The sequence below is a fragment of the Erigeron canadensis genome, chromosome 1 (assembly GCF_010389155.1).
Source record: "Erigeron canadensis isolate Cc75 chromosome 1, C_canadensis_v1, whole genome shotgun sequence".
Lineage (NCBI taxonomy): Eukaryota > Viridiplantae > Streptophyta > Magnoliopsida > Asterales > Asteraceae > Erigeron > Erigeron canadensis.
The window spans coordinates 28,378,018-28,405,673 of record NC_057761.1 but is presented as its reverse complement, the minus strand read 5'-3'; the positions used below and the strand labels follow the sequence as shown (position 1 = coordinate 28,405,673).

At 33.3% G+C, this 27,656-nt stretch overlaps 2 protein-coding genes across 3 annotated transcripts; both read right to left on the bottom strand.

Annotated features, from left to right (window-relative positions):
- Positions 1 to 2,198: 2,198 nt before the first annotated feature.
- Positions 2,199 to 4,685, bottom strand: LOC122579518 (50S ribosomal protein L27-like). The gene is made up of 4 exons (XM_043751704.1): positions 4,576 to 4,685; positions 3,860 to 3,968; positions 3,643 to 3,767; positions 2,199 to 2,596 (listed from the first exon to the last, which is right to left on the bottom strand). The coding sequence occupies exons 2-4, from the start codon at positions 3,939 to 3,941 to the stop codon at positions 2,363 to 2,365; spliced, it is 441 nt and encodes a 146-aa protein (XP_043607639.1). The 5' UTR covers positions 3,942 to 3,968; positions 4,576 to 4,685; the 3' UTR covers positions 2,199 to 2,362.
- Positions 4,686 to 6,837: 2,152 nt separating this feature from the next.
- Positions 6,838 to 14,089, bottom strand: LOC122601493 (SNF2 domain-containing protein CLASSY 1). Of its 2 annotated transcripts, none has more exons than XM_043774251.1 (6): positions 13,775 to 14,089; positions 11,746 to 11,843; positions 11,233 to 11,486; positions 9,741 to 11,153; positions 9,524 to 9,664; positions 6,838 to 9,430 (listed from the first exon to the last, which is right to left on the bottom strand). In XM_043774251.1, exons 2-6 carry the CDS (start codon positions 11,798 to 11,800, stop codon positions 7,484 to 7,486), a joined length of 3,810 nt encoding a protein of 1,269 aa, XP_043630186.1. In that variant the 5' UTR covers positions 11,801 to 11,843; positions 13,775 to 14,089; the 3' UTR covers positions 6,838 to 7,483. The 2 variants fall into 2 exon arrangements, with proteins under 2 accessions (XP_043630186.1, XP_043630191.1); XM_043774256.1 differs by lacking the exon at positions 13,775 to 14,089 and adding an exon at positions 13,315 to 13,334.
- Between the last annotated feature and the right edge of the window lie 13,567 nt (positions 14,090 to 27,656).

The window sequence follows — 27,656 nt, the reverse complement described above, 5'->3', positions numbered from 1 at the left end:
ATGAATTAATTATTTTCTATTAAATTTATTAAGTCTTAAACAAACAAGGTCTTTTTTTTTCCGTTCATATATACCGATAATATTAAAGGATAAAATGATAATTACACATGCATGATGGTTTAAAAATAAAAGAAGTTTCCAACATCATTGCTTTATATAATTCAGAGTCAAATAAAAGAAGTTTACATTGGCTAATGATGTAAATGTTTATGATTGGTAAACATGATACATATGAACATATATTATATTTAGATGAACTAATAAAGTTTGTACATTATATTCAATAAAATTCACTAAATTTATTTTAACCGCAAATCCTAAAGGTTAATTAATTAAAAATTCACAACAGTCAACAGTATATGTTATAGTTGTACACTTGTGTTGTAAACATATAATGCATATGGTGGATAACTAAAAAATGATATAGATTTAATATATAGCGGGAGGCGGAGTTGAAAGTAAGGCTTTAAGCGACAACATAACCAAACCATTCCAGATCCAATCAGTTCGCTTTAAGCAAGTTGCTAATATGTTATTTGCTATTAACGTGAAAAATAGAATTAGGTCTAATTTGGTCCCAAACTATCGGATAGGGTTAAATTTGTTGATATTGGGATATAGAATTATAGATATTGGGATCAAGTATATAGATGAACCTTTCCATTTGAGAAGAATTTAAACTTTAACTCATTTGTTTCATTCCATTATAAGCTAATGCTTAAAATCTACTCGTGATTATAATCGGCAATCATCTCTCAATGCTTTGAAAACACATCACCCAATATCATGTCTATGATCGTGTCGAACACACCAAAAAGGGGAGGTTCTTCCACAATTATTTTTGGTTGCTATCATTGAGGGATTTCTAAGAATGGTTCGAGCTTTTGTTATTAGGTTTAGAACTAGTCAAATGGGGCCTTATATGCCTACAGTCCAAGATCTAACACTAACAACTTGCCATCATCCCAAAGATTTACCTACCACCAACTGGCGTCAGTTACCGGCCACACTCGCTAACAGCCACCAATGTCGTCCTGACTTCTAATCGGCAACAACACATTAGTTTGTGCTTGATTATTTATTTCCTTTTTTTTTTCTCGTCAAATTGGAGATGCAAATGATTGCAACAAAGCTTGCCTTGATTAAATAAAAAAAAATTGATAAAAAGAAATGGCACTTGAAAACGTACTTCGATACACCTTCAAGTTGAACACTTGATGCCAGTCTCTCTTAAACATGATATACGATTGAGAACCAAACTTATAAACTTGAACTAAAACACTATGCTCGAGAAACTCAACCCTTTTAACATTCCTTGGTACTAGCTGGACAAGTTACCAACTCATTAAAATAATAGTAAGAATTTGACAAAACACTAGAGTCACACCAACATCAACGAAAGCCAATATGACATCGATAAGCTTAGTTACAACAAAATGAGTAAAGACAGGGCCATGGATTCACTTAAATACATTACTATAACGGCCTAACTCACGTCCAAAGCCATAAACAAACCAAATGTACAATCACAGAAGGGTAACCCACTTAGGCAACTACAATAATCTCTACCACCTCCATTCCACAAGTTACTGGCCCCACCTCATACACTGATGTCGCCCACCGCCCCACACTTTACTGCCATTGCAGACGTCATAATTAGCAGAGAAAGTGTTTGGATTTACGCCGAGGTTTCCATTGGAGTGACAACACAACCGTGATTTTCGATTAGAGAATATAAAGGCGGCTCTTGTTTTGGGGACAGGTAGCATAAGGGCACAAGCTTGTCTGTGATTACAATTTGCCTTTTCACTTGTATTTTGTTTATCGTTATATCTTATTGTAATTCGAACATGATATTAAAATTACTACTGATATCTTGGTTTCTGTCGTTTTTTAAAAATAACTGCAGGAATATATGATAAAACTAGTGCTTTTAACAGATACAGTACAAAACATGTTTCCACCCAGACTCATAAAACCTCTTTTTAATGACCCCTTTTATCCCAAAACCATTTCGACCCAGTACCCAAACCAGCACGAGTCGAACGTTTTGTCAACTAAAACCATTCATTCAAAACATAATAGAAGGTCAAAAATGCCATCTCTAGATAGGTATGTTAAGCATGGCTTTCAACATGCAGGATCAAAATTGAATAAACACTAGTAAAAAATCACAACAAAACGACAACATTTCAGACTTTTCAGTGAAATTCAATGAGCTTATGGATATGGTTATTTTAGATCCCGAAAGAGCGTACCAAAAATATTCAAGGTTAGGGGGCAGAACAAATTTGGCAGGAATTTTGAAGTCTAACTAATATAACATGATTTATAGGATATCAATATTAGAAAGCTTCCTCACCTAAGCTGTGGTCTTCAAGTTGCTTACAGCAGCTTTCTGGTAGATAGGGTGAAGTACATGGCCGTCTTTGGGTTCAACATGCACCCACTTGCGGCCACTCAGCTTGTGGCGTTCAAACTTGACATTGCCTTCTTTTAAAGCATATAGTGTATGGTCTTTGCCCATCCCAACATAATCTCCTGGATGGAAACGAGTGCCTCTCTGTCGTACGATTATATTTCCAGGTATCACTTTCTGTGTAATCAACAAGGGACTATGTTAAATAATGAGCTGAAACACCCTAAAATCACGTCATGGAGGGTGACCAATAAAAAAAAGGGTAATGGGGGAAACCCTAGCCCCGGTAACACAAAGTGATACCCATCGACTCACCCCGGTGACCAATAGTAACCACCAAACTTACAATAAAGGGATGTTTGATGTATGTTATAAAAGTAAATGTATTTCTGATTTTCCAAGATTCAAATAATTAATGAGTAAAACAGGCTATGGAGGTAGTGTTTGGGTAGGTAATTCTGTTTGAAGTTTTAAGATATAACAATCACATAATCAGCTGCTTTCAATTACTTAAGATATTATACACAAAATGACCAAAAATATGTAACCCGTGATTTATTAGAATAGAAGTCTCTCAATTATGTTCAAACAGCAGTAATTGGGTAATGTTTATTTTACCCATTACCAGTTTCATTCCAGCTAGCACGAAACTAATTATCCAAAATTGATTCTTTGACCCATTGATAAACTGATAACATATAATCAGAAGCAAATTCAGTTTATCCAAAGATAATCAATTCCCAGACCAAATTCCAAACACCCCCTCGACCAGAATTTCTATGCATAGTATAGAAAAGACACGTGATACAATAAAAATGCTTCTCTCAGTAAACACCGAAAAAGTAATGTTTAGTTGATCGCAGTTTTAATGGTTGCAATGCTTTACTTGGAGGTTCTGCTAAGAATGTGTCTATTTGAAAACATGCAAGGCAGAAAGAAGATGTTCTTTTCACACGGTATGTTGGGATGAAGCTAAAAAGGTAAAACGTTCAAAAGAACCCCCAATAATTGTACAAACGCCTACTTAAAAACTAAAAGAAACTTTGGTAAAGAAAAAGCTGGATGGGCAAGATGAGAACTAAAATACCCTTTTAGCCACAGTTAAGCGACAATTAACTAATTCTTATGTGAGACACAGCAGGTTACCACAACAAGTTTCAAATTTTTCGAGAACGCTGACAGAAAAAAACATGTTTCAAGAAGGGCTTTTAGTCGAGACTCACCTCACCACCAAACTTCTTAACCCCGAGATACTTAGGATTCGAATCACGCCCATTCTTAGTCGACCCGGCTGTTTTTTTGGTAGCCCAGCGTCTGAACACCATGCTTAGCCCATCCCCAGTAACATCTACAATTCCATATAAGAGACAACACGTTACTAAAGCTACAAGCAGATATAAACCAATTGCCAAAAGATTTAAACGGTTATAACAGTTATACCACTTGCGGAACTATAAACAGGGATCTTTGTAACCAAGTCACTAACAGACAATCTCCTACACAATGAAGCTGCAAAGTTCATCGTCCCCTTTTTTTACTTAACGCAAACCTGCTAGCCGAAATCAAATTCAGAAAGGATAACAACCACCATTTATGACATAAAATTAAAAAACTTGACACACTAGAACACTGAGCTAAACAATTAGGCTGTGGAAAAAAGAACGTAAATCGTCAAAATAAGCCACCCGGCTACATTTTACAAATAAAACACGAAACCGGAAACAAAATGGATAAAAATAACCAGTTCAACCATACAAAATGCAGTTGAGTGACTAAATTAAACACGAACTTAATCATCAAATAATTAATTAGACTATTTAGAGGATTTCCCAATTAAAAAAACAACAAGATAAGATCATAGAAATATGAAATGAAGAAAACAAATAATCTGAAGTATATATTATGGATACCTAAGTAATATTATAATACAATTAGTAGGTAGGTGCCCTAGATTACAAGCCCTAAAAATTTATTAAATAATAATATCTAAAGGTTGATGGATTTATATACAGTCAAATAGGAGATAATTGATACAACTACACTTACTACAATATTATACCATCTGTTTTCTGTTTTCGATTTGAAAGTAACATTATTCAAAATGAAAGTTTTTTTTATAATAATATATAAATATGATATATATAGAGAGAGGAAACCTGCTGATTTGAATACAGTAAATGGAAAAAATATAATTGTTGATATAAACGTCGCCAGAGTAAAGTAGCCGCCACCGGTGCCACCAATTGTTACAATCGGAAAGCTAGTGTGATTTTTGATATACAAAGAAAGGATGAGAGACAGAATTAAGTAGTATTACTTTTGGTCCCTCGACTTGTTTCTTTTCAACAACTCTCCCATAAACTTGCAAAAAGGTAAATATAGTTCTTCGAATATCACAACGGAATGTCTAGAGTCTAGACTATGTTGTCTTAACTAAGTCCACGGTAAAGAACCCCGTCACTCAATACCTAGTCCGCTCAAAGACACGACACATATTATGTGAAAATCTTACACTATAAGACTTGAGCCTAAATCTCCTCAAATTCAAACCCTCATAAAGAGACTTCGTTACCATTAGGCTATTAAGTATTAACCCAATGATATAAGGTATATATACTTGCATCCACAAATAACGAGTTGCAATAAGATACATAAGTTTTGAATAGTATGGATTAGGTTATTTGGGTTTCGAGTTTCTTATTAGGTTAACTCACTAATATAATTTTAATTGTTTTGGATTATTATATTTGATTTCATCTAATTAACTCATGTGATAAACTTTTTTTTTAATGAATGCCTTTTATGCATTCAATTTTATTTGAACAAAATAGCTGTTAAATCGCTCAAAATTTCCTATGATATTTAAACAGATAGTATTTAGACCTCGAACCCACGTTTCACAAGTTACACTCGTTACCATCCTTAAAAGGATACCATCGAGGTAAAACCCGAGAAGGAAAATCATAAAATGAAGCTTGAACCTAATACTTTACTAAAATGAAACAACTCCCAGTCTCCCACCATCCAAGCAGGTGGCACGCATAACATGTTTATTCATGGATCTGTGATTTCCATTTGGTTATTTTTTTATTTTATTTTATGATTTGTGTAGGTAAAAATCAAACTATAATGGTTTATACTTTTGCCTTTTGTTAATATTTAGAAAATTAATATTATATCATACTCACTCCATCTCATTAGAAGTGTCTATTTTGAATATTCAAAGTCTTTATTTTTAAACTTTGACTTCAAATATATTTTGTTGTGTTATATAAAATTTGATAAAAGTTATACCATTAAAAAACATGTATAAAACACAATCAATCCATATAAGTTTTATCAAATATTATCTAACACAAATAAAATTATTTATGGTCAAAGCTACAAATGTTAGACTTTGAAAGTTCAAAACATGACACTTCTAGTGGGACGGAGGAGTAATAGTTATGAATTTATGATAATAATATGTTTTTTATCTATACTTCTATCTATACTATATTATAAAGCAGATCTCCCTTGTTTACATTTTAAGTTTCAACATTTACTTTCCCAAAATGCCCATATATCAATTTTATATTTACCTAACACCCTTTCTCTCTCATCAAATCTCAACCAATCATTTTTTTTCTCTCTCCTCTATAAATCATTTCTTCCACCAATTCATTCAAAATCTTTTATCTCAAAAACTGTACATCGCTAAATTATAAAAATTATATGGGTGTTCTTAAAATTTAATGCTCTTTCATTAGAGATGTCATTTGATATACTTTCGACGAATTTTTAAATCCGAGGCAGAGCCCGTACGGTTATGACATTTGGCTATCACACTCTATGACCTATCACCCCACCATCTTACCGCCGCAATGCGCGGATACTTGCTCTCGTATATTAAAGATTCAAATAACAATAACTTGATTGGTTTTATCTTGTAAAAACTTTAACCCAAGCAACCCAAAACTCAGATAACCCAACCAATCAAAGTAAATGTTCTAATGGTGAAGTGTTCTGCAACTGATGTCTGCTCAAAATATTGGTTGACAAAATACGTTACTCTTTTAAACATTTATTCATTCACCCACGGCTAACTTGACCGTCAGATTTAGTCATGGAGAACCCGTTCCTGGATAGTTCAAACCTTCTAAACTGACATCAAGTTTGATGCAATTCCAACCTTTTGATCATTGTCAGCAACAAAGCTTCAACTACACAGAGTTCACCTTGATATTATCAATATCAGGTAACTAGAAATGGTAATTAGCAATATTATGTTTATGTCTACGATAAGATAAGTCCATAATGCTTATTGAAAGCATACAAATTCTCATATGGCAAAGAGAAAGAAAATAATTCTAATTGTTTCGTTATTCGCTTGGGTCATTAATGAGTAATATCAAAACAAAATGCTCAAAACAAGAAAATATTCAAAGCAACCATCATTTATTACCATTCAGAAGATGAGTCTAATAACAATAAGCTAAATGCTCGATGGAAATTATACATAAGTTTAACACAGAACCTCATACGACCTTTTTGGGACGGCGACCATACTTAACAGACTTGGAAACCATTTTGGGACGGAGGGAGTACTTACTTGACCAAACTCAACAGACATATGGAAACCTTTTTGGGACGGAGGGAGTACTTACCATACTTAATAGACATATGAAACCATTTTGGGACGGAGGGAGTACTTATTTGACCATACTTAACAGACTTATGAAACGATTTTGGGACGGAGGGAGTACTTACTTGACCATACTCAACAGACATATGAAATGATTTTGGGACGGAGGGAGTACTTACTTGACCATACTTAAAAGACATATGAAACCATTTTGGGACGGAGGGAGTACTTATTTGACCATACTAATCAGACTTATGAAACCATTTTGGGACGGAGGGAGTACTTACTTGACCATACTAAACAGACTTATGAAACCATATTGGGACGGAGGGAGTACTTGCTCGATCATACTAAACAGACATGTGAAACCACAGTTCATCATCTAAAGACAAATGAAAAATTACCAGAAAACAGAAAGGAAACATGAAACGGATAATCTTTTACTCTCTTCCTCTAACAACTGTATTTGAGGCTTTTTCGTTCTTCATAATTGCATGAAACAATGAAGCCCGGTCCTCCTCCACGATCTCCCTCAACAACTCATCTTCAATCTTTGGTGCTTGCCAATGAGACGGATCTTCAACCAGTTCCTCACTAAATATCATACACGACACCCATTCTTTCCAGGTAGTCCTACTGTGTTTCTCTTCTTCTAAAGTCCCCTGGGCAAGCAATTGGTATACATACACCACCTTATCTTGACCTGGCCTGAATGCACGAGCAATTGCTTGTTTGCTTTTAGAAGGATTCCATTCTGAATCCAACAAGATGACCCGTGAAGCTGCAGTCAAACTAATTCCTTCAGCACATGCGTTAATGGAAGCCAACATGACTTTTGATGGGCCTCCAGGTTCTTCAAACTTATCCATTACGCGCCCTCTTTCAAATAACTCAAGGTCTCCTTGAAGAACTAGAACTTCTACGCCTTTTTTCCACCCATAGAACCGTTCAAATGTTTCTAGAAACAGATTGATTGGAGCAATGTTGTGACAAAAGATCAGGACTTTTTCTTTCCTAAGAAGGCAACGTGGGACTAAGCTCATAACAAATCTGACTTTTGAGCCGAGTTTGATGTCATACTTGAGACTTTCAAGAGCCCGTAGTTCTTCCTCTTTGAAATACTGACTTGCACATGCAGTTGTTTGTATCAACCATGGATGTATAGATCCAAGTGTGATTAAAAGTTCGAGTTCTAAAGGAAAACCCTTGTAAATGGGCCGTTGATCCTGAAGTTTTGTCAAAATGTCTTGTTGAACTGTGGTGGATTTCATCATCAGAGTGTAACACTGCAGGCCAGGAAGGTTTTCAGCACTTCCACCTTCATAGTTGTCGATGAACTTACTTGTTAAACTTTTTAAGATGTCTAACCCACGCTGTCTATCCTTTTGTACAGTTGAGTTGATTTGCTCAGATATCTTCACGATAAACAGCTTTCTTGCTCGGTTTTCAAGTGAAAACTTGGATACAACTCCTTTCTTTCTGTTCCTGTACTTGGGATCTAGTTTTTTAAGTACCTCACTGACAAAACGCGGTCTGGCTAATGTGAGTGTGTTGAAATATTCACCAAAATTGTTCTGGAATAAGGTACCAGATAGAAGTACTCGCAATGGGGTATCTACTTTCATCAAACCTTTTCTTAACCTTGACTTTGTGCTTCTCGGGTTATGGCCTTCATCGAGTATTAATATTCCCGGGCATTGGCGAAGGACTTTAGCCATGTATTGTCTGTGAGCGTAGTTTGAATCATCACGGGTGAGTGTTAAAAAGGAAGTGTAACCCATTAAGAGGACACTTGGAGTTGTGAGCCATTTTTGTATCTTTTCCAGACAGTCTAACACATGCATCACATCTTGGTTTCGAGGAAGGCCTGGGGCAATTTTCAGTTTGTTTTTGAGAACTTGTTCTCTGTATGTCTGACCACCATGGATTTGGTACACCGGAATTGGAATCTCCCATTTGATGATTTCTTTGTACCAGGTGTATAGAGTTGTTTTTGGAGCAAGGACTAACGGGCGGGACCCAGGGAACAGTTTCAAGTAGCTAACAAGAAATGAAATTATGAGTAATGTTTTGCCAGCTCCTGGAGTGTGAGAGATCACACAGCCACCTCTTTTTTTCCTAGCGGCTTCCATTTCTGAAGGTACTATATTACCAGCTAGATTTCTCCATAGAAACTCGAATGCTCGTTTTTGGTGAAACCTTAGTTTGTCTCTGAGATTAGGTATCAGGGCCCACACATTTTCGTTCACTTTCTTGTCTGATATATCCATGTTGGACGAAGCAGGGCGGGTGACAATTTCTAGACGGGCATCCACATCTTGCTCATTATTCTCTGAATCATCTGCTGCACGGGTTTCTTTGCTGGGCGTCCATACTACGCCTGGCAACTGTAAGACCATACAAAAAAAGACGTTGGAAACTTTAAAATTTCAAAGACTTGGACTTGAATAAATAAATAAGAACTCTGAAATTTAACTTACAAAGGACGGTGAGACATCTTTTATTTCTGATCTCACATGACCACATAAACGGCAGATAATTCCAAATTGTTCGTTGAGTCTATAATCATGTTGACACTTGCGCTCCTGGCTGTTAGATTTTGGCACTTGATCATACAGACCCTGGAAATTTTATTGGAACTATCAGTATTTGTTTAACTTTTAAATGTATCGACTTTAAACACAGAAGAAAATACACCTCTGTTTCTTCCATAAGATATGATGTTGCAAGTGCTAATTCCATCTCCTTCCACAGCATTTCGAGTTCTTTTTCTTCTGTCATCTCTTCTTCTTCCTCTTCAACTTTTTTTGGTACCTCATTCTTCACCTTTTGATCCAAGGATTTCCCAGTCTGAAACTGGTTCCACTGATCAATGACAGCTGGCTGTTCTTGATTAATCGCTGCATCTATATTCCTCATACATCTGGTCATCAACTGTCGATAGATGTTTGCACAAAGCGATTTTTTAAGAGAAGTCCTTGAATCAAAGATACTCTCTTTGCCAGAAGCACCTCTCTTAAAACGACCTCGCTTGCTTACTGCATTACCCTTCCATAAGCCTCCTGTACCATCAAACTGACTTATGGGAGCTTTAAACTTTTTCTTAGAGATCTTGGAAGAACCTTGCGTGTTAAAATACTTGCTCCATATGTCACCAATATCCTCTTCTTCACCATCAGAAGCTTCAGGCTTATAAGAATCGGCATGTATGTAAGGCCTTGATGAATGAGACTGAGAACCCTTAGAACGAGGGTATTTCTGTTCACCTAGATCTTGTTTGTAAGGTACTTCTGTTCTGACCTCCTTTGACTTGCTAGTCTCGTTCTGTTTTTCAAGATAACCTTCTTCATTGTATATTTTTCTGACGAAATCCGATTTATCTTCATCTTTGAAAGAATGGTCAGCTTGGATTGAAAATGCCACAGGGACTTCTTCATATTTGGAATTGTTTGGTCTGTATAATCCCCAACGGGACAAATCAATTTCTGAGTCAGACACGTCATCATCACCTAGATAGCGTTCAGGTTGGATGTTTCTACGCTTTGACCTTCGCAAGCCCATGAGATCAATGTTTGATGATGAAGCAAAATCATCCACATTACAAGTATCTCTCATTTCCGCTTGGGATTCTACATGACTGAAGGGGAAAAGGACAGGAACGGAACTTCCATTTTCTACTTTAAAGTTAATAGCACTTGAATGATTCTCAGAATTTGGTAAACTCTTTTCACCGTCACCATCCCAAATTTGATACACAAGCTGGTTGTCCACGGATTTCACATCAAAAACAAGTTGTTTGTAAACAGATGTGACGATTAACCATGATATATCTGAAGAAAATTTCCCAGTAAATAGTCTAAATATTCGACGTGAATTGCAGTCTTCAGAGGATTTCCAGCGATAATGCTTATCTTCACAAGGTTTTATCTCAAGCTTTTGTAGAATTTTAATCTGATCAAGATGAAGCGTCTTGATATCTTTATTTATCGCTTTCTTGATCAAGCCCACAGGACCTTGCTTCATGTAAATATTGACATGAAATTCACAGACACATTTATCCTCTTCATGGGGCTTCCTCTCTATTGAGTTTATTCTAGCATCAACCCAGACCTGTAAAAATAGATGCAACATGTGTGTTTAAGTATCAAGAAAAAATGCCCCGTATTATTTTGACAATAAAGCGACTTACAGGTTCTGGATTCTCATCGCTTGATTCTTCATCTGCCGGTTGATATATAGAATGCACACAAACGTCTATTCCGGGTCTTAGAAGGCATGTGCAGTCAGCCATATTTGCTTTTCTTGACCTTATTCGGAGGTCTGACACAGAAACGTTTTCTTCAGTTGTCTCTCCTTTATGTAAGATAAACATACTAACAACTCCATTTCTGATTCGTAAGCACTCCACAGGCAACCATGAACCACACCAGTACACTTCGAAAGCTGTTCAGAGTATCATAGAAGACATTATATGTAAATATTACCAAAAAGTGAAGGTCCCTAAAATATTTTTCTTTGGGTATAATTAGTGGCCTAATTGGTAGTATGAGATCTGTACCCTTGATCAGTCATAAATTATATTACTGTTTTAACAAGTGGCATATAGCTTCTATTTCAAGATTCCGATGCTACTTATATATAAAAAATCATACTTCAATGGCATCGAGTTCTATGACCAGAAGAAGCTTTAAAGGAAACTTACGCTGTGGATCGAATGGATGTATGTTTTGGTGTATATTAAGATACCTCCTCTTCATGATTCCTTTCAAAGCCCGAGCAGTAGGCTACAAGCTTATCTACCTGTAAATATTTAAATGATATACCGTCAAGAGTCTATAGTGATGATATATATCCACAAGATTTAGGCACTTTCCCTATAAAGACATGGTCATGTGTGACAGTTTAAGAGCAGTTGGGTATACATGTAGCAAGTGCAATTCACATAAAGTTAAGTAGAACATAAATATATATAACTCTCCTACTATGGTCACTCTGTCTTGAGTTCTAGCTCGGATTTTAACCAACAAAAACTGTAAGACCCGGTTTCTGCATAAACACCTCTCTTCTAATGTTAGTTATTGCCCAAAAGAGGTACATATGTAATAATTAGTCCATAACTCTAACAGAAAACAGGACATACACTATATGAAGATCCTATTTCACTAATAATAACATGCCCGTATGATGGTTATCAGGTCTTTCTTGGTCATATCATTTGACTGGAAACATAAAATTGTATGCCTTGAAAGTTATTTCTTCCTTGGTCATATCATTTGACTGGAAACATAAAACTGTATGCCTTGAAAGCAGAACTTACAGATTATCATCTATATGTAGCACATTGGCACAAACAAAACACATACAACTCCCACAGTTGGTTGATTATAATCACCGATGCAAAAGATTAACAGATCAATGAGACAATGACTTAAGTCTTATTCTCTCTAGTCTACTATATAAGGTGATAGGAACATTTTCTATTTTTACTCTCTTAAAAGTGAATTATCAAAAAAGTTTCTTGCTTTAAAGAGAAAAACAAATAAGCATTTTGCTTACTTCCAACAGAGAATATATTCTGTTTCATCAAACATAGAATGTATTTTTCTTTTCTGTTTTCCTACCGGCATATAGAATGTGGAACGTTCTTTCTTTTACTCAAAACCAATACTTGACAACTACACTCATGAAGCACCGAAAACCACAAAAACAAAATTGCTGCTTATTCAGTAACAACATGAAAACAGAACAGTAAATCAGATCATGTCAAGCACTAGTTGAACTAAGCAATCTTCCAATTAAGCACGAAACTGAGTCATATTACGAGTGACTAAACAAAGGTAAAAAGTAACTGATGTTAGCTAATCACTCTACACATACAGCTAACAAAATTAGTGCTGTTAAAACTGATAGGTACAGTAAAATTTATCCAACTTTTCACAGTTACAAGAGCCCAAATACATACAATAGCAACAAATTAAGCAGCTTGATTACACAACAAACACTTTGAAAGTCGAATACACACAAAATACGACTAGTTTGTCCTAATAGATTTTTTAAAAAAGTAATTCAAGCTTACGTAACAAAAGTAATTGCTAGGTGTTCATTCCACGAGCTACTTTTTGGATTGAGTTTTACGCCTAGCTTATGGGTTGATGCGAACCTATTATCTTAGCTACTAATTACCTCGTAATTCTTTTTCACCGCTTTAAACAAGCTTACATACAAACAAAACCAAGCTACAGTATATAACGAATAAAATTAAAAGCATCACCTTACAAAATATTTAATAATTTTTTTACGGAAGGTGTATCCCAACCAAAGTTTTTGGTTTCTCGACCATATCGCTCCAAAATAGTGTGGGCCCCATGTCTGTAATGGCAAATCTGGTACGCCCCCTGTCATTAATAGTCTAGTCGGGTTACCAAAAATATGGTCGCTACCAAAAATATGGCCGGGATACCAGGCACCCTTTTTCGAAATAACTTTATGAAGTGAAATCATAAATAGCATTAATTATATTGTTATAATAATAAAATCATTTCAACAACTCCAGAACAGCCTTAAAACCGTGTGTTTATAAAACTAACTTTATTCGGAGCTAATAATTTCTATTATACATACACACTAACATATATATATATGTATATAACACACATAATTAAACTAGTACTGGAAACCGGAAACTGAAGAGAAATTAATTGTTGGAAAAAAATTCAGTTGAAAAAGAAAACCTTAAATAGTGCGGCGATGATGAAGCATCAGAAATCGTTAAGCAAGTGAAGGAGGAGGAATCAATGAATGAATGGAATGCTTAATAAACACACACAGAGAATCAGAGTGAGTGGAAGGAAAGAGAAAGAAAGAAATTAAAACAATTTTTATCGTTTTTAGGTTTTTTTTTATTTTTAAGTGAATCTCGATATTTGGACTGTATTGTCTACTGTCTGCTTTTAAGATATCTATATCTGCATGAAAATCACATACACACCTCTCACACACACATATATATTCTATAGATATAGATACATATATAGCATGTATATGTATATCTATATGTATATGTGTGTGTGGTGTGTGTGAGTGAGAGCACGAAAACTAGGAAAAAAGTCTTTGAGAATTGAGAGAAAAAAGTACAATAAAAAGGTGAAAAGATAAATATAATAAAAAGGTAGGTGGGTTTTTTTTTTAATCGACGGTCTATTATTATTACTGTACTATTCTTTTCTAGTTTGCCTTTTCTAGAATGCAATCAGGAATGACTTAAGTTGAACGATGTGATCGGCTTCTTTTTTTTTCTCCCATCGACTAGTGGTTTCTCCATCCCTATGTAAACAGCATGTGATTTCGGATATGTTAAGGTCGATCGAATACGATTGTTGGAGACGTGCTTTGTAACGGTTTTTTTTTTTTTTTGTCTATGTTTGTTCTGAATTGAGGGTTTTCGATTGAAGCTTCCTATGTGTGATTTTCTTGATTTTAAAGTGTAGGAATTGAAGTCAATTGTCGATGCTCCCACAGTTGTTCTTATTCCGTCGACCGTTACGTTTGTTTTCTCCCTCTAGGGTTTTCACGACTATTGCGTTTGTCTCCTCTTGTTTTATATATATTTATGCTTATTTTCCTTGATATTGTCATTAATTGTTTGATTGTGATTATTTTGGCTGTGTTAGTTTTGCGATCACGTTACTAAAATCTTTGATTTTTCTATCACTTTTTCAATTTTTGGCAACTTGAAAATCATCTCCTTCGCTCTCAACGAACAATTTGACTAAATATTAGTATTTAAAATCTTATTAAGTTTTATGAGGTTTTTTAGTGTATAAGTTTAAGGTCTCTATGCAAAATAATTTGTCATATAAAAAATTATATGCATCATATAGATGTATTATATAACTGTATGAAACATATATTTTTAGAGTAATTTTAAGTTTACGAATCTTTTATAAATATAACTTCCACCAATTAAATTATATTAATGTTTTCTCTCTCCTTTTTTTCCCTTTTTTCTGTCTCTTGTTCGATTGGACCACCCCACATGCCAAGTGTGTTTGTAAGTTTGTAAGGCTATCAGGAGTGAGGTGTGGGGGTGTGGGGGTGTTGGGGGGGGGGGGGGGGGACAAAAGGGGCTTCCCACATGGGGGCGGCATGTGACATGTGGCGGAGGCTCTCTTCAAAAGGAGTCCTCCTTTTTGTGGGAGTCAGGCTCCCTTTATTTTATTGTTTCCTTTTTGTGGGAGTCAGACTCCCTTTATTTTATTGTTTTTTTTTTAGTTTTATAAATTTATATATAAAAAACATATACTAAAATATAAAAAACACTTTTCAACACTTTACTTCAAATAAAAAACAAACAACACAACTAAAAGTTATTCCAAACATCACACAATAAAACATAAAAAACACACAACACAACTAAACAACTGATTATCTCTAAATTTGGGATGGTCTCAGACCATTTCCTACTCCTCCAAGTATTGAAAACCGTTGTGTCGAGCTACCGCATTGTACTAGGTCAAAGCCCTTGCAACCATTGCATCGTGTCCATCGTCGTGACCTTAGTTCACACGGATGAACATCATATCAAATACGTGAATGCTTGTGCGCATGCGGTGCCATTTAGCGGCCACCGCATCGGAATCTCGATATGTCGATGGTTGGTTTTCATATGCGAGAAAAAGTCGGGTTACTTTCGCCCATAACGTAAGATCTCTTTGATAGTTTCCCCACAACGGGTCGTTTGACACATCGACCCAAGTTTGTGCCAAACTTATTTCTTCGGACCGGGTCCAAACTCGTACCATTTGAGTGATTTTTATAACTGTAGAGAGAAAAATGAAAGAAAGAAAGAAGTATAAAAAACGAGAAGTGAGTAAGTGGTATTAATAATGTTATAGAAAAGGTTTAACTAAAAAAAAAATCAAAGTTTTTAGTTAAAAACTAGCCGTTAAATGACTCTTTTTTTTTGAAAAATCAACCAAAATCAAGGCGATGAATATTGATCGGGAGGGGGTGTTTTTGGCCTTTGCCACCCGCCGGGGCGGTGTAAACGGCGGCGTCGGGCTGAAGGGCCCCCCACTCCGAACAGCCTAATGTGTTTGTCAATCTGGCATTTATATATAAGATTAAATTATCGTATAAGAATTACTATCCATAAGTTTATGATCGTCTAACAAAATAATAATAATAATAAGTGGTTGTGACTTAATCGTACGATCTATAGATATGGTGGTGTTTCGACTGTGCGGTCATTTGGAGTATAGCCGTATAGGATTATTTTTTTGATATGGTATCTCTTGTTTAGAGATTGTTATTTATAGGCCCTTTATGTTTGTGTTTTCCGGGTTTAATGAATCTTGAAGATTTAGATATGGGATTTTCTATAAGTAGCAAATGATATGAGATTGTGATTGTTTGTGTATATGGATTTTTTTTGGTGTAAAAGGGAAAAAGGTTATTAATTTATTATTATTCTTTTTTACCTTTACTTAATAAAGATGAATTATATGGGGAAGTTTTTAATTTGGTTTAGAATGACTTTTATTTCTTATTTTGTTCCATTTTGTATTTAAAATCTTTAATTCTTTTTCTTTTTATTAAAAACAAAATTTGAATTTGTCATATGTCATATTGAAACTTGTATCTTCGCTCGGATATAGGTACATTGTTGTGGAAAAAACATAGCTATAATAACTAATAACGCCATAAGATAGTGATCATATTATTTTCTTCTGGGACGTGTGTAAAAGGTGTATGATTGGTTGTGGGTTCAACATTGTTATAACTAATATGAAATTGGGACGTGCTATGCTACGACTTATCAAAGTTTAAAAGGTGTTTAGTAACTTATTAAAATTATTTTCTAATTAACTTTTTCAACCATATTTAACAACAGAATGTCACATGAGAAAAAACTTTACTTGGGAAAAAAAAATATATCACATAAGCCTAAAATCATTCTCCTTTCGTTATATATATATATATATATATATAACTTTTATAAAAAAGTAGTTAACCAAGCTTTTTAAAGCCCTCTTGCACTCTAAACTATATTGAAAAAATGTCACATAGGATTTTATCTTATGTGTCAAATCCATATTTTTTTCAAAAATAAACTATATATTTTTAAAAAAAAATGAACTTATATATATATATTAATTAATTAATAAATAAATAAATATATTGTAGAAATCTAAGATCTTCTCATTAGATAAAATGATATCTTCTCTTTAACTAAAAAATCACGTCTATACCTAATGATATTTCATTATCTTTTTTATCCAACATTACATAAAGTTCTTTTCTTTTTTTTCTTATGATGATTATATGGAAGTTTTCAAAACTATATGAATATACAAAAATAAAACAAATTAAGTGTAAAAAATAGATTTAATTAGTTAAAAGATAACATCGAAACTCATAAATCTTAACATTATATTAACTACACCTTGAATATATGTTCCAAATTTAAACTTTTTGTTTTAATAAACAATATCCTCTTTTAAGTATAAAAACTACCTTGATGTATACCTTCTTCTTTGCCAATAGCCGGTAAGTACAAATAAGATAGGTTTTATGGTAAACGTACAATTAATTAATACACTTTAACAAAAACCCTTAGGGTTTTGTTTAGCAAAACCTAAAAAAAAATTGAGTCATATAAATTCAAGTAATTGTAAATCACACGGAGTCTGAGACCTACCCCACCCTTAAACCAAATTCTACATCCTAATTTTCTTTTTCTTTCTCTTTTGGAACGGCACATTCTATCTCTTCTGGATTAGTCAATTAGATTAAACAAAAATTAAAACCACTATGGTGTTGATAATCCATTTCTAAAAATCGCAGCAACACCTTCAAATGAATATAACTGTTTTACTTTTTGGATGTTAAGAAGAAAATTCAACACATAAGGCATAGTCAAATTATTCTCTTTGAATTATATATCCATCCAATTGTAATTTTTAAATGTAACTTTTAACTTTTTTGGAGAAAAATATAGTGGAATTGTCACTCTACATTAAGGATCAAATTTTATGTTTTTGAGTTCTGTTGTGACAAGACGACTACATGATACATGTTCTAGATGTAGATCATTTAGTGGCAACAAAAGGCAAATTACTAGAATTACTAGAAGAAAAACATATTACTAAATTCTTAATGATAATTTAAAGTATAGCTTAAGTCCTTCTATCTCTTTAAGTTCATATTTTGTCAAGCTTTTGCTTGAATCTATTTCTGTTCAACCATATGTTTATATGTTACTAAACTATTTATATAGTTCACATCACGTAATTCTAATGAAATATGTTCGCTATCGTTTCTTCATATATAAAGTGTATTATATAGTTTTTTATACAGCTCGCGCATCGCGCAGGTCAAAAATCTAGTATATATATATACCAATAAACTAAAACAGGATTGAGATATTCTTGAAATGACACGTGGCGTAATCCTTGATCGACACGTGTCCATTTAATTTATTTATTTTATTAAATTAGCTTTTGTAATCGTATATAGATTTAATTTCCTTATTAGACTTATAATTAAACTCTAACTCTTGGGTTTTAAATACAAAACACATTATAACCTTATTTGATAGATCATTTTCTCATTAATAAAATTGTCTATTTTTCTTTCTTAATTCTTCAACCCTTATTACTTATATATTACTTATAATAAGTTATTAAAATAAAAATATAAAAATTTTGAGTTTACGATCCAAAATCACAAGGATATTTGTCGTCATCCACTACGCTTACAATTTTGCTATGATTGTAAAAATTTAAGATAAATTCAAAACTCTAACTAAACATATATTATATTTATCATTACTGTTTATTATAATTTAGCTTTGATCATCGGTTTACTTTAACCACAATTTATTTCATACTTACGAATCATGTATGAGGCATATTCGAATTTCTTTATAATACAATTTATACTTGCTCATAATTTTGAGTGTCATAGGGCCTCCATATTATAACTTATTATTTTTTAAAAAAAAGTGTAATTACTCGCAGCGAAAGATCTAGCATGTGTTGTATTTATCGGGTCCGCTTTAGAGAACTCTCTCACCTTCAATAATGTAACATCCCAAACTTTTTATTTAACGGTTGACTCGGGTCATTAAGTCAACATTACGTGTCCGTTAAGCCTATAAATGATTTAATGACTATATGTGTTTAATGTGTTATATGTGTCAAGCTTTAGTGCCTTAATGATTAATGTGCTAAAGTGCTTAAGATATGTTTTATATGCCTTTTGATGTGCTTAAAGTGTTTAATGTGTTGTAAGTATTCCCAATAGGTGTTTTGAGCTAAATATGAGCCATAAGGAAGCCTAAGGACTAGTTTTGACATAGGTGGAAACTAAAAAAACGGGATTAGGGTCTTGGAGCAGGCCATTAGCTCCTAATTACTCATATTATCCTTTTCTCTTTGAGCCCTAACCATTCCCCATTGCCATAATCAATTTCTTGTTCGATTTCATCTTCGTTTGGTTGATTCGAGAGTGTTTTGATCAAGTTTTTACATTCTCTTTATAATCTCCAGGTATCCTAGGTATAATAACATTGATTTCATGTCCTTTCAATCCCTTGATTCGATTCATAACTGATCTAGGTCTTTAGAGGGTTGATTGGAGTCAAAAAAGTGAGTTTTAATCAATTCGGTAACCTAAAATGATTGTTGTTGTGTTGCAAATCAATTGGATGTTAAGGGTTGTTTTCATGACATCATTAGAGTCTTAAAATGATGAATTTTGAGGGTTAAAAGTCGTTCATAAGGTTTGGGGTCGTTTGGGGTGTGTTTGGTTAAGTTTTGGAGGTTAAACAATGAGGTTTGTGCAGAAACGGGGCTAGCTGCGGCGCAACTGGAAACCAGTGACACATAGCTACGACGCAACTAGGTAGTTGCGACGCAACTAGGTAGTTGCGACGCAATAGCGACGGAATTTTCAAATGGCCATAACTTTTGAACCGTAACTCCGTTTTTGACAAATAAGATATCCACGGAATCGTGAGAGAGTCTACTTTCTAATGGAAATGTTTTTGAAAGATTATTGTAATGTCAAGTTTCCAGAAAGGTTAATTTAGTGAGTGTATCCCGAGTTTCGTCGAGTTATGTAAGCTTTAAAGTATTAATCGAATGTCCGATGCATCAAGCATTGTCATGAGTCATGTTTATAGGTATTTAGACGTGAGTCATGACCTTAAGTGAGTGGGTATTTATTAGCTCATTATGTCGTTTAATGATTATAGGTAGTCGGAATACTTGCAAAGCTCGGTAACTTACGTTATCATTTCTTGTGCACTCCATTGAGGTAAGATACACTACTTTGACACGCTGAGGGTTCAACAAAAATATAGTTTTCATATAATAACTTCCCCTAATGATATCTCAGTTGCTTATGGGTATTCGGGATTATACGGGAGGTAATATGGGCTATGTAGATGCATATAAAAGCCTGAAATGCTACCCCAATGATACGTATTGCTATGAGATGTTATGTATGCTTAATAGATGATATGATATGAAATGATGTACGATCTAAGATGATAAATGTTATGCAATGTTGTAATGATATACGATATGCAATGATATATGACGATGTACGTGATGTAACAATGTATGTGATGTGATGATATGAAATGAAACGCTATGAAATGTGATGTATGAGGATGATATGTGAAATGTGCATGATTACATGGCTTGTTCATCTAGTTCACTAGACTTGTTAAGTTGCCATGACACGTGCACGTTTAAGGGCCCAAACGTAATGATGTATATGTGATGATTGTTTAGGTTGTGTAAACACCTAAACTATATGTGATGTGAAATCGAGCTCGTAAATTTGATGTGAAAGTGTTAAGCTTAACCCGTACTTGCCCTTGCCCGGTGAGTGCGTATATGGTTGCTTGGGTGGCTCCTTGCAACATAATTACGTGGTTTGAGTACCTCCGGGTGGCGTGATTAACCACCAATGTCTTTGAACATACGGATTACTCCTGGATTGGCTTGCCATTCCTTAACGACATTGATGCACTACTGAATGGTGGTTCATCTAGTCGGGTGCGACTTATGTCACACTTAACGAGATGCATATGTTATATGAGATGCGTGACTTTTGTCACAATTATAAAGATGTTCAAATGTGATATGTGATGATACAAAAGATGACTAGGCACATTTAGGATGACCCATCCTAATATGAATGATGTTGATGATATGATATGTAAGTGTGATGATATGTTTGGGGATATGTGCCTTAACGAATTAATATGACTTTTATATAATGTTTTAAATGGACAAACATTTCATAACTTATGTGTTATCTTACTTAGCTAATTCGTTAGCTAACACTTGCTCTTTTAAAATGTGTTGTGCCCTCAGGTCCAACAATAGTGAGCAGGTAGATGTGAGAAGATGTGAGGCATGGGTAGATGATCTTGAAGCTGGTTATAGTTTACCCATAGTGGCTGCTCGCATTAGACATTTGCTTATTGTTTAGATAATAATGACTTGTATTGATTATGTGCTCGGTTGTTTAATATTAGGCAACCGATGGATTTCCATTTAGACTTATTTTGATGATATGGCTAGTAACACCATTTAATGAATAAACCAAACAGATTTTACTGGTTTGGACTTTTAAAGTTAATTCCGCTTCTTTTAACGCCGTTAGGCAAAAGTTTTTGGAAATCCTTATTCTTAAATGTTGGGTGTTACAAATAACTAGTAGGAAGAGAAACTCCCAACTAAACTGTCTGAAGGCACAACATTTAATTGGGATAAAACATTGCCCTCTCTGCAAGACTTAAACCTGCTTTACTAAAAGACTTTATTTATAAAAAATTTTAAAGTATTTTTCCATATTTTGAATTCGAGACCTTCAGTACATGAAACTAGTGCTCAACTAGTGAGTTATAATGGAAAATACTTATAGCTTAATTAACATAAAATCAATCATAAGTGATGTTGATAACTTTATACTTGTTGTGCGGGCTATCAACAATAATTAGGGTCAAGTTAAACTCACCCGTAAATATTACACGTTTGCAAAGTACATAAAATAGTGTCAAAGAAAAATTGACAATAAGATTGAATAGGAAATATAAAAATAATAGTATTGTGAATAAGTGTTATGCTTACAACCTTATAATCTTTTGAATCATTAATTGATATTAACAAAATCTTTGAATTGTTTTGGCAAATCTTTTTATCTATTTCAAGTTGAATAACATTTCAATTAGAAGTTTTAAAATTAACTAATAATTGATGACTAAGCTTTAATATTGTGACATAGATATATATGGCATAAAAATAAACTAAATAATGTAATAAAATGACATATAATTAATAATCAAATGTGACAATTAATTATATATGCTAACTCAGTGCAAAATTATCCTTTCTTAATAATAGATATACAGATAAAATAATATGATTTATAAATTCATATTTTTCTATATCTATACATATCTATAAAATAAACTACTCTTCCCTTTTAAGTAATTAAAACTTTAAAATGATCATATTATCTATTTTTATTATTCACTAATTTTAACATCTCCACTTATGTACCTATAATATCCTTAATGAAATAAATTACAACATAAATTTTCAAACCCTTAAATAACGATATTAACTCTTTTACATCAATTAATTTAAATTTATCACCACACCACCACCACCACAACTGCCACACATCGCCGTCATCACTGTCGTCATTGCCATACCTTCGTCGCTATCACCATCGTTGTCGCATCGTGTGGACATTTGTTTAGTTTGTTTGAAATATTGATACCCCTCTAAAACTTTTAAAACAAATTTGATACGTTGATTCTGTTTTTATGTACCAATTAGCAAGTTAAATAATCTATATATAAAATACAATCGATTGTGGTTGATTAAAAAATATGGATAATGACACCAAGGTGTAATCAACTATGACCAAAAGGTTATGTAATGTAACTAACTACTCGACAAGCTATATAGTGTAAACCACCTTTGTTTTTTGGGTTATGTCATGTAAGCTACCGGCTACTTCAAGTTTCCATCCGGTTAAGACAAAAATAAACTTAAGGATAATGGCACCGGATTGTAACCAACTATGACTAAATGGTTATGTAGTGTAACCAACTATGACCAAAAGGTTATGTAATGTAACCAACTAATCGACTAGCTATATAGTGTAACCTACTTTGTAATTCCACTAACAAAAATAAAGTTATAGAATTTTTCATTTCTTTTGCTTCATTTATCTTCTTCATTTCATCACACGGACTATGGAACACAACCCAATGAGATTCTAAGCCCAAGTATATTAACCCACATGATTTATCATATCATCATCAATCAATATATCTTCTTCTATCTATCACTATATATCTATATCTATATCTATATAAATTTCTCCTTCGCCGTCGTAGACAAATGGTTTCACCACGCCGATTTGTAGAAAAGAGAGGTCGCTTGTTGCCGGAATCTTCAAAATCAAAAACGTCGCCACAATGATCAATGTGGTATATTTTATAGAGAAAAGAGGTGTGTGTGTATATATATATAAATATAATTGTTTATATATAAATAATTAGCAAATATATATTCTTAATATATGTGACACGTGACCCATTTTTTTTAATTAAAAAAAGAATAAAAATGAAAGTGGTAATCGACAACTTGTTTCTCATCCGGTTGCTTACATTACATAACCCAACAAACAAAGGTGGTTACACTACATAGCTAGTCTAGTAGTTGGTTACATTACATAACTTTTTGGTCATAGTTTGTTACACTCAGGTGCCATTATCCCATAAAAATAAAAGTGGTAACCGGCAACTTGTTTTGTATCCGGTTGCTTACATTGCATAACCCGAAAAACAAAGTTGGTTACACTACATAGCTAGTCGAGTAGTTGGTTACATTACATAACCTTTTGGTCATAGTTGGTTACACTCACGTGCCATTATCCCTAAAAAATAAAAAGAAATGCATCGACTTATTATCAAATCTACACTATAACTATACTAAGGGCGTCGAGATTGTGAATTGAAAAAGTCGGGGGACTCAAATGCAACTTAAGATGATATAATAATTGAATGTAGAGTGAGTAGGTGGTCTGTGGATTTGGTCAGGGCCATGAGCAGACCATAATTATTTCAGAATTGAATGTGTTTGATGTTTTAGTGTACTGACTTTTTATTTGTTTCCCTAATTACATAAAGGGTTTGCTAAATACAACCCTTAGGGCTGTGTTTAAGGTGCATAAATTGTTTGTACATTTATCATAAAAATTAAGGGACGGACTTTTAATATGGAAGGTACAAGTTTTTTTATGCACGTTAAATACAACCCTTAAGACTGTATTTAACATTTCCCATTACATAATTATACAGGTCACATCAAATAAAACATAATGGTCTATCTTTTGAGTTGTTGCATATTTCGGTGACGAAGTTTACCTGTTTTAAGGAAATGACTAATTATCTTAAATATTAGCTTAAATTTTTTCCTAAAACCTTATTATTGTGACATAGAGATTCTATTCAATCTTTTTCCTCATCGTATCCTTTAATCTTTACGAATATCATCATTTTATTATTAGAAAGACTTTTAGACTAATACCTTGGAAGGATGTATCATCTCACTATAATGAAAGGTGATTAATTCTTCTTATTCATTAGCCTAAAAATTCTCATAATTCATAGGTTAGTGATATGTGAAAATTCAAGGGGTACGATTAGGAAAGAGATTAAGCGGAATACATTTGTCACATATATATGATTTTAAGAGGATTTTTAGTCTAATATTTAGGAGGATTAATTATTTTCCTTGAGGGGTCAAGTTAGAGCGAGCAATCTTGATCCTTGAATCAAAATTAAAGGTTAAGATTAAAAGATCATTTTTTAATCTTAACTTTTGATTTTAAATTAATCTTTAAGATTTGACAACTTGACTAATCAAGTTGGATAACTTGAGAGAATCACATCCCAATAATTACAAATTACAATAACATAAATAATATATTCTTTTAGAAAATAAACCTAATAAAAATTTTTAAATCTAATTTATTATTTTTCTTTCTCGAATTATAACCGATTTGTTAAAAGAATATCAATCAAATTTTTTAAAAAGATATTATTCTATTGACAATAGTATTATGGCCTTATGACTTTCTTGCTCACAAAGCGCATGTTTCAAATCTCTTATATAAATAAAACAAGATTCTTCTGAAATCATTATTTTCTAAATAATGTTAACTTGTCATTATTAGACTTATTTATATGAATTATTTCTTTTTTATTTTCTTGATTTATGACATCATCCTATTTAAAGTTTAATTTTTTTTTTGTTTAATTTACTTATGATATTATAAGCATTTTTCTTCATTAAGTTTATTTCATTTTTATATTTGTTATTTATGATGTCTTTTTTTATTAAAAAAATTAGTTTTTATTTTCTTTTGAAAACTCTAATACTTCATACATGGTCTTTTAAATTTTTATAAGCTAAATAGTTTTATCATTAAAGATTTTTAAATTATCTGCATGTTATACGAGTTAATAAGTTAATTATATATATTCGAAATATAAGGTATATTATTCCGAGATTATGAGTAGGGTTGAACTATCTCATAGTTCTTAGACATCGAGTAACTTAATATTACAAAATTTTTATTAATAAGCCCGGGTTGAAATCGGGGTAATTAGCTAGTCATTAAATAAATTTAAAACATTTTATATGTGCCTTGGAAAAGCCTAATATCATACCCGAATCTATTTTTTCCATCAAATAATAATTCATGTTTGTAAAATAAATAAGTTGTGTGTATTAAATAATTATCTTAGGGGGAAGGGTGCAGTCGGCAAAAAACATTGGCTCTTTTCTTTGGCTTGCATCGGCTATTTGACTTCATTGCTATTTGGTCAATCCTTCTTAACGTTGTGAGCGTGCTATGTGACCATTTTTTTGTGCCAAAAAGCATCCCAACGGAAACCTAATTTTTTTTTATCTGAGGGTTTTTTGATTTTGAGGCAAATACTGTGGTTTCTTAGCTTCTATTGCCGGAAACGACTTGCCGATGCTCCTAACATAACAATATCCTTTTTTGGCGAGATCTGAAACCCCCTTTTGGGGTTTTCGATGGTCGCCAACCAAAATGTTCACTTTTATCACAACCAAATAGTTGCTTGCAAGGGTGTAGTTGACACTTTTCATTGGCTCTTTCAATGGCTACTTTTCCGGTGACCCCTTTTTTGGGGTTTCTAGTGATTGCTACGGTTGGTACGTGCTTTTTCGGTGAACTCCTTTTTTGGGGGTTTCTGATTTCCGTTGCTGCATGTTGTCCGGCTACCCCTTTTTGGGGTTTTTGGTGATTTTATTTCGGTTTTCCGGTGACTCCTTTTTGGGGTTTATGGTTTATTCGGTTTTTCGGCGAGCCCTTTTTGGGTTTTCCGATTAACTGTTGCTGCTTATACTTATGATTATATGTATATTTATCTTTACATTGTCGTTAATGCATGTTTGTGATTTGTTTGGTAATGTTAAGTTAGCGGTAGCGTTGCCAAATTTTTTCCCTTGGTAGTGTTGCCGTCTTTTGTTCCATTAAAGCAATAGGTAGCCGGAAAAGTAGTATTATGCCTGTGATGATATCGTTGAACAATTAGGTTGTCGGTATTACCTTTATATGGGCGACGATGATACAAAATGTTCGTAAAAATGGGACTCGGATGATCCGGGGCGTATCTTGGCGGGATAAACCTTTGGGTTGGCAGCCATGGCGTCTTCGACTTCCGAATTCCCGACTCCAAGTTCTGAACCCAAGTATTATTTTTTTTTAAAAAGGGCCACTTTTTCATTTTTCCGTCAACCTTTTAGTTTTTTGACGTTGGCATTTTGGCAACTTTTGGCTACTTTTTTAGCACTACACCATCATTTTTAGCCCGATTTGGCTAAGAATTGCCTAATTTTTGGTAAAAACACGTAACTACATTTGATTGGTCGATAAAGAGCCAAAAACCAGCCAATGAGTCACACTTTGGCTCTGTACCCTTGCCTCTTATGTAATCAATTATACTTTGATATTTATTATTTAAATAATAGATTGATGAGTTAAAATATCATCATACTTTCTTCTTTGTCTTTTTAGAGTATTTTTTTTTCCAAAAATCTATTAAAATTAAAAAACTTGTCTTTTTTATTTTTCTTTTTTTCTTTGTTCAAATAGTCATTTAAATTTTAAAACTTGTCCCAAATGAATTATCTACTAAAAAATTTTTGGTTCTATAATAGATTTTAACACTGTTGGATAGAAAATTTTATTGTTTTCATTTACTTAGTTGGCAATAATAGACTTATATGAAAAGTTCGAATCCGACCAATATCTTTTTTCATTGTATCTTTTTTTCCAAACAAAACTCTAACATCATGTCTTCATCTTCAAATTCAACTTCAAATCAACATATATGGAAATTGTGATTGTGCAAAACCATTAAAAGAAGGTACTTATGATCGAATTGAGTTGAATTGATGTTTGAACTAATTAAGCAAACAAGTGAATTGGTAATGAAACTCATTCTCTCATTATTATACTCGTTTACTAAACATCTGTATG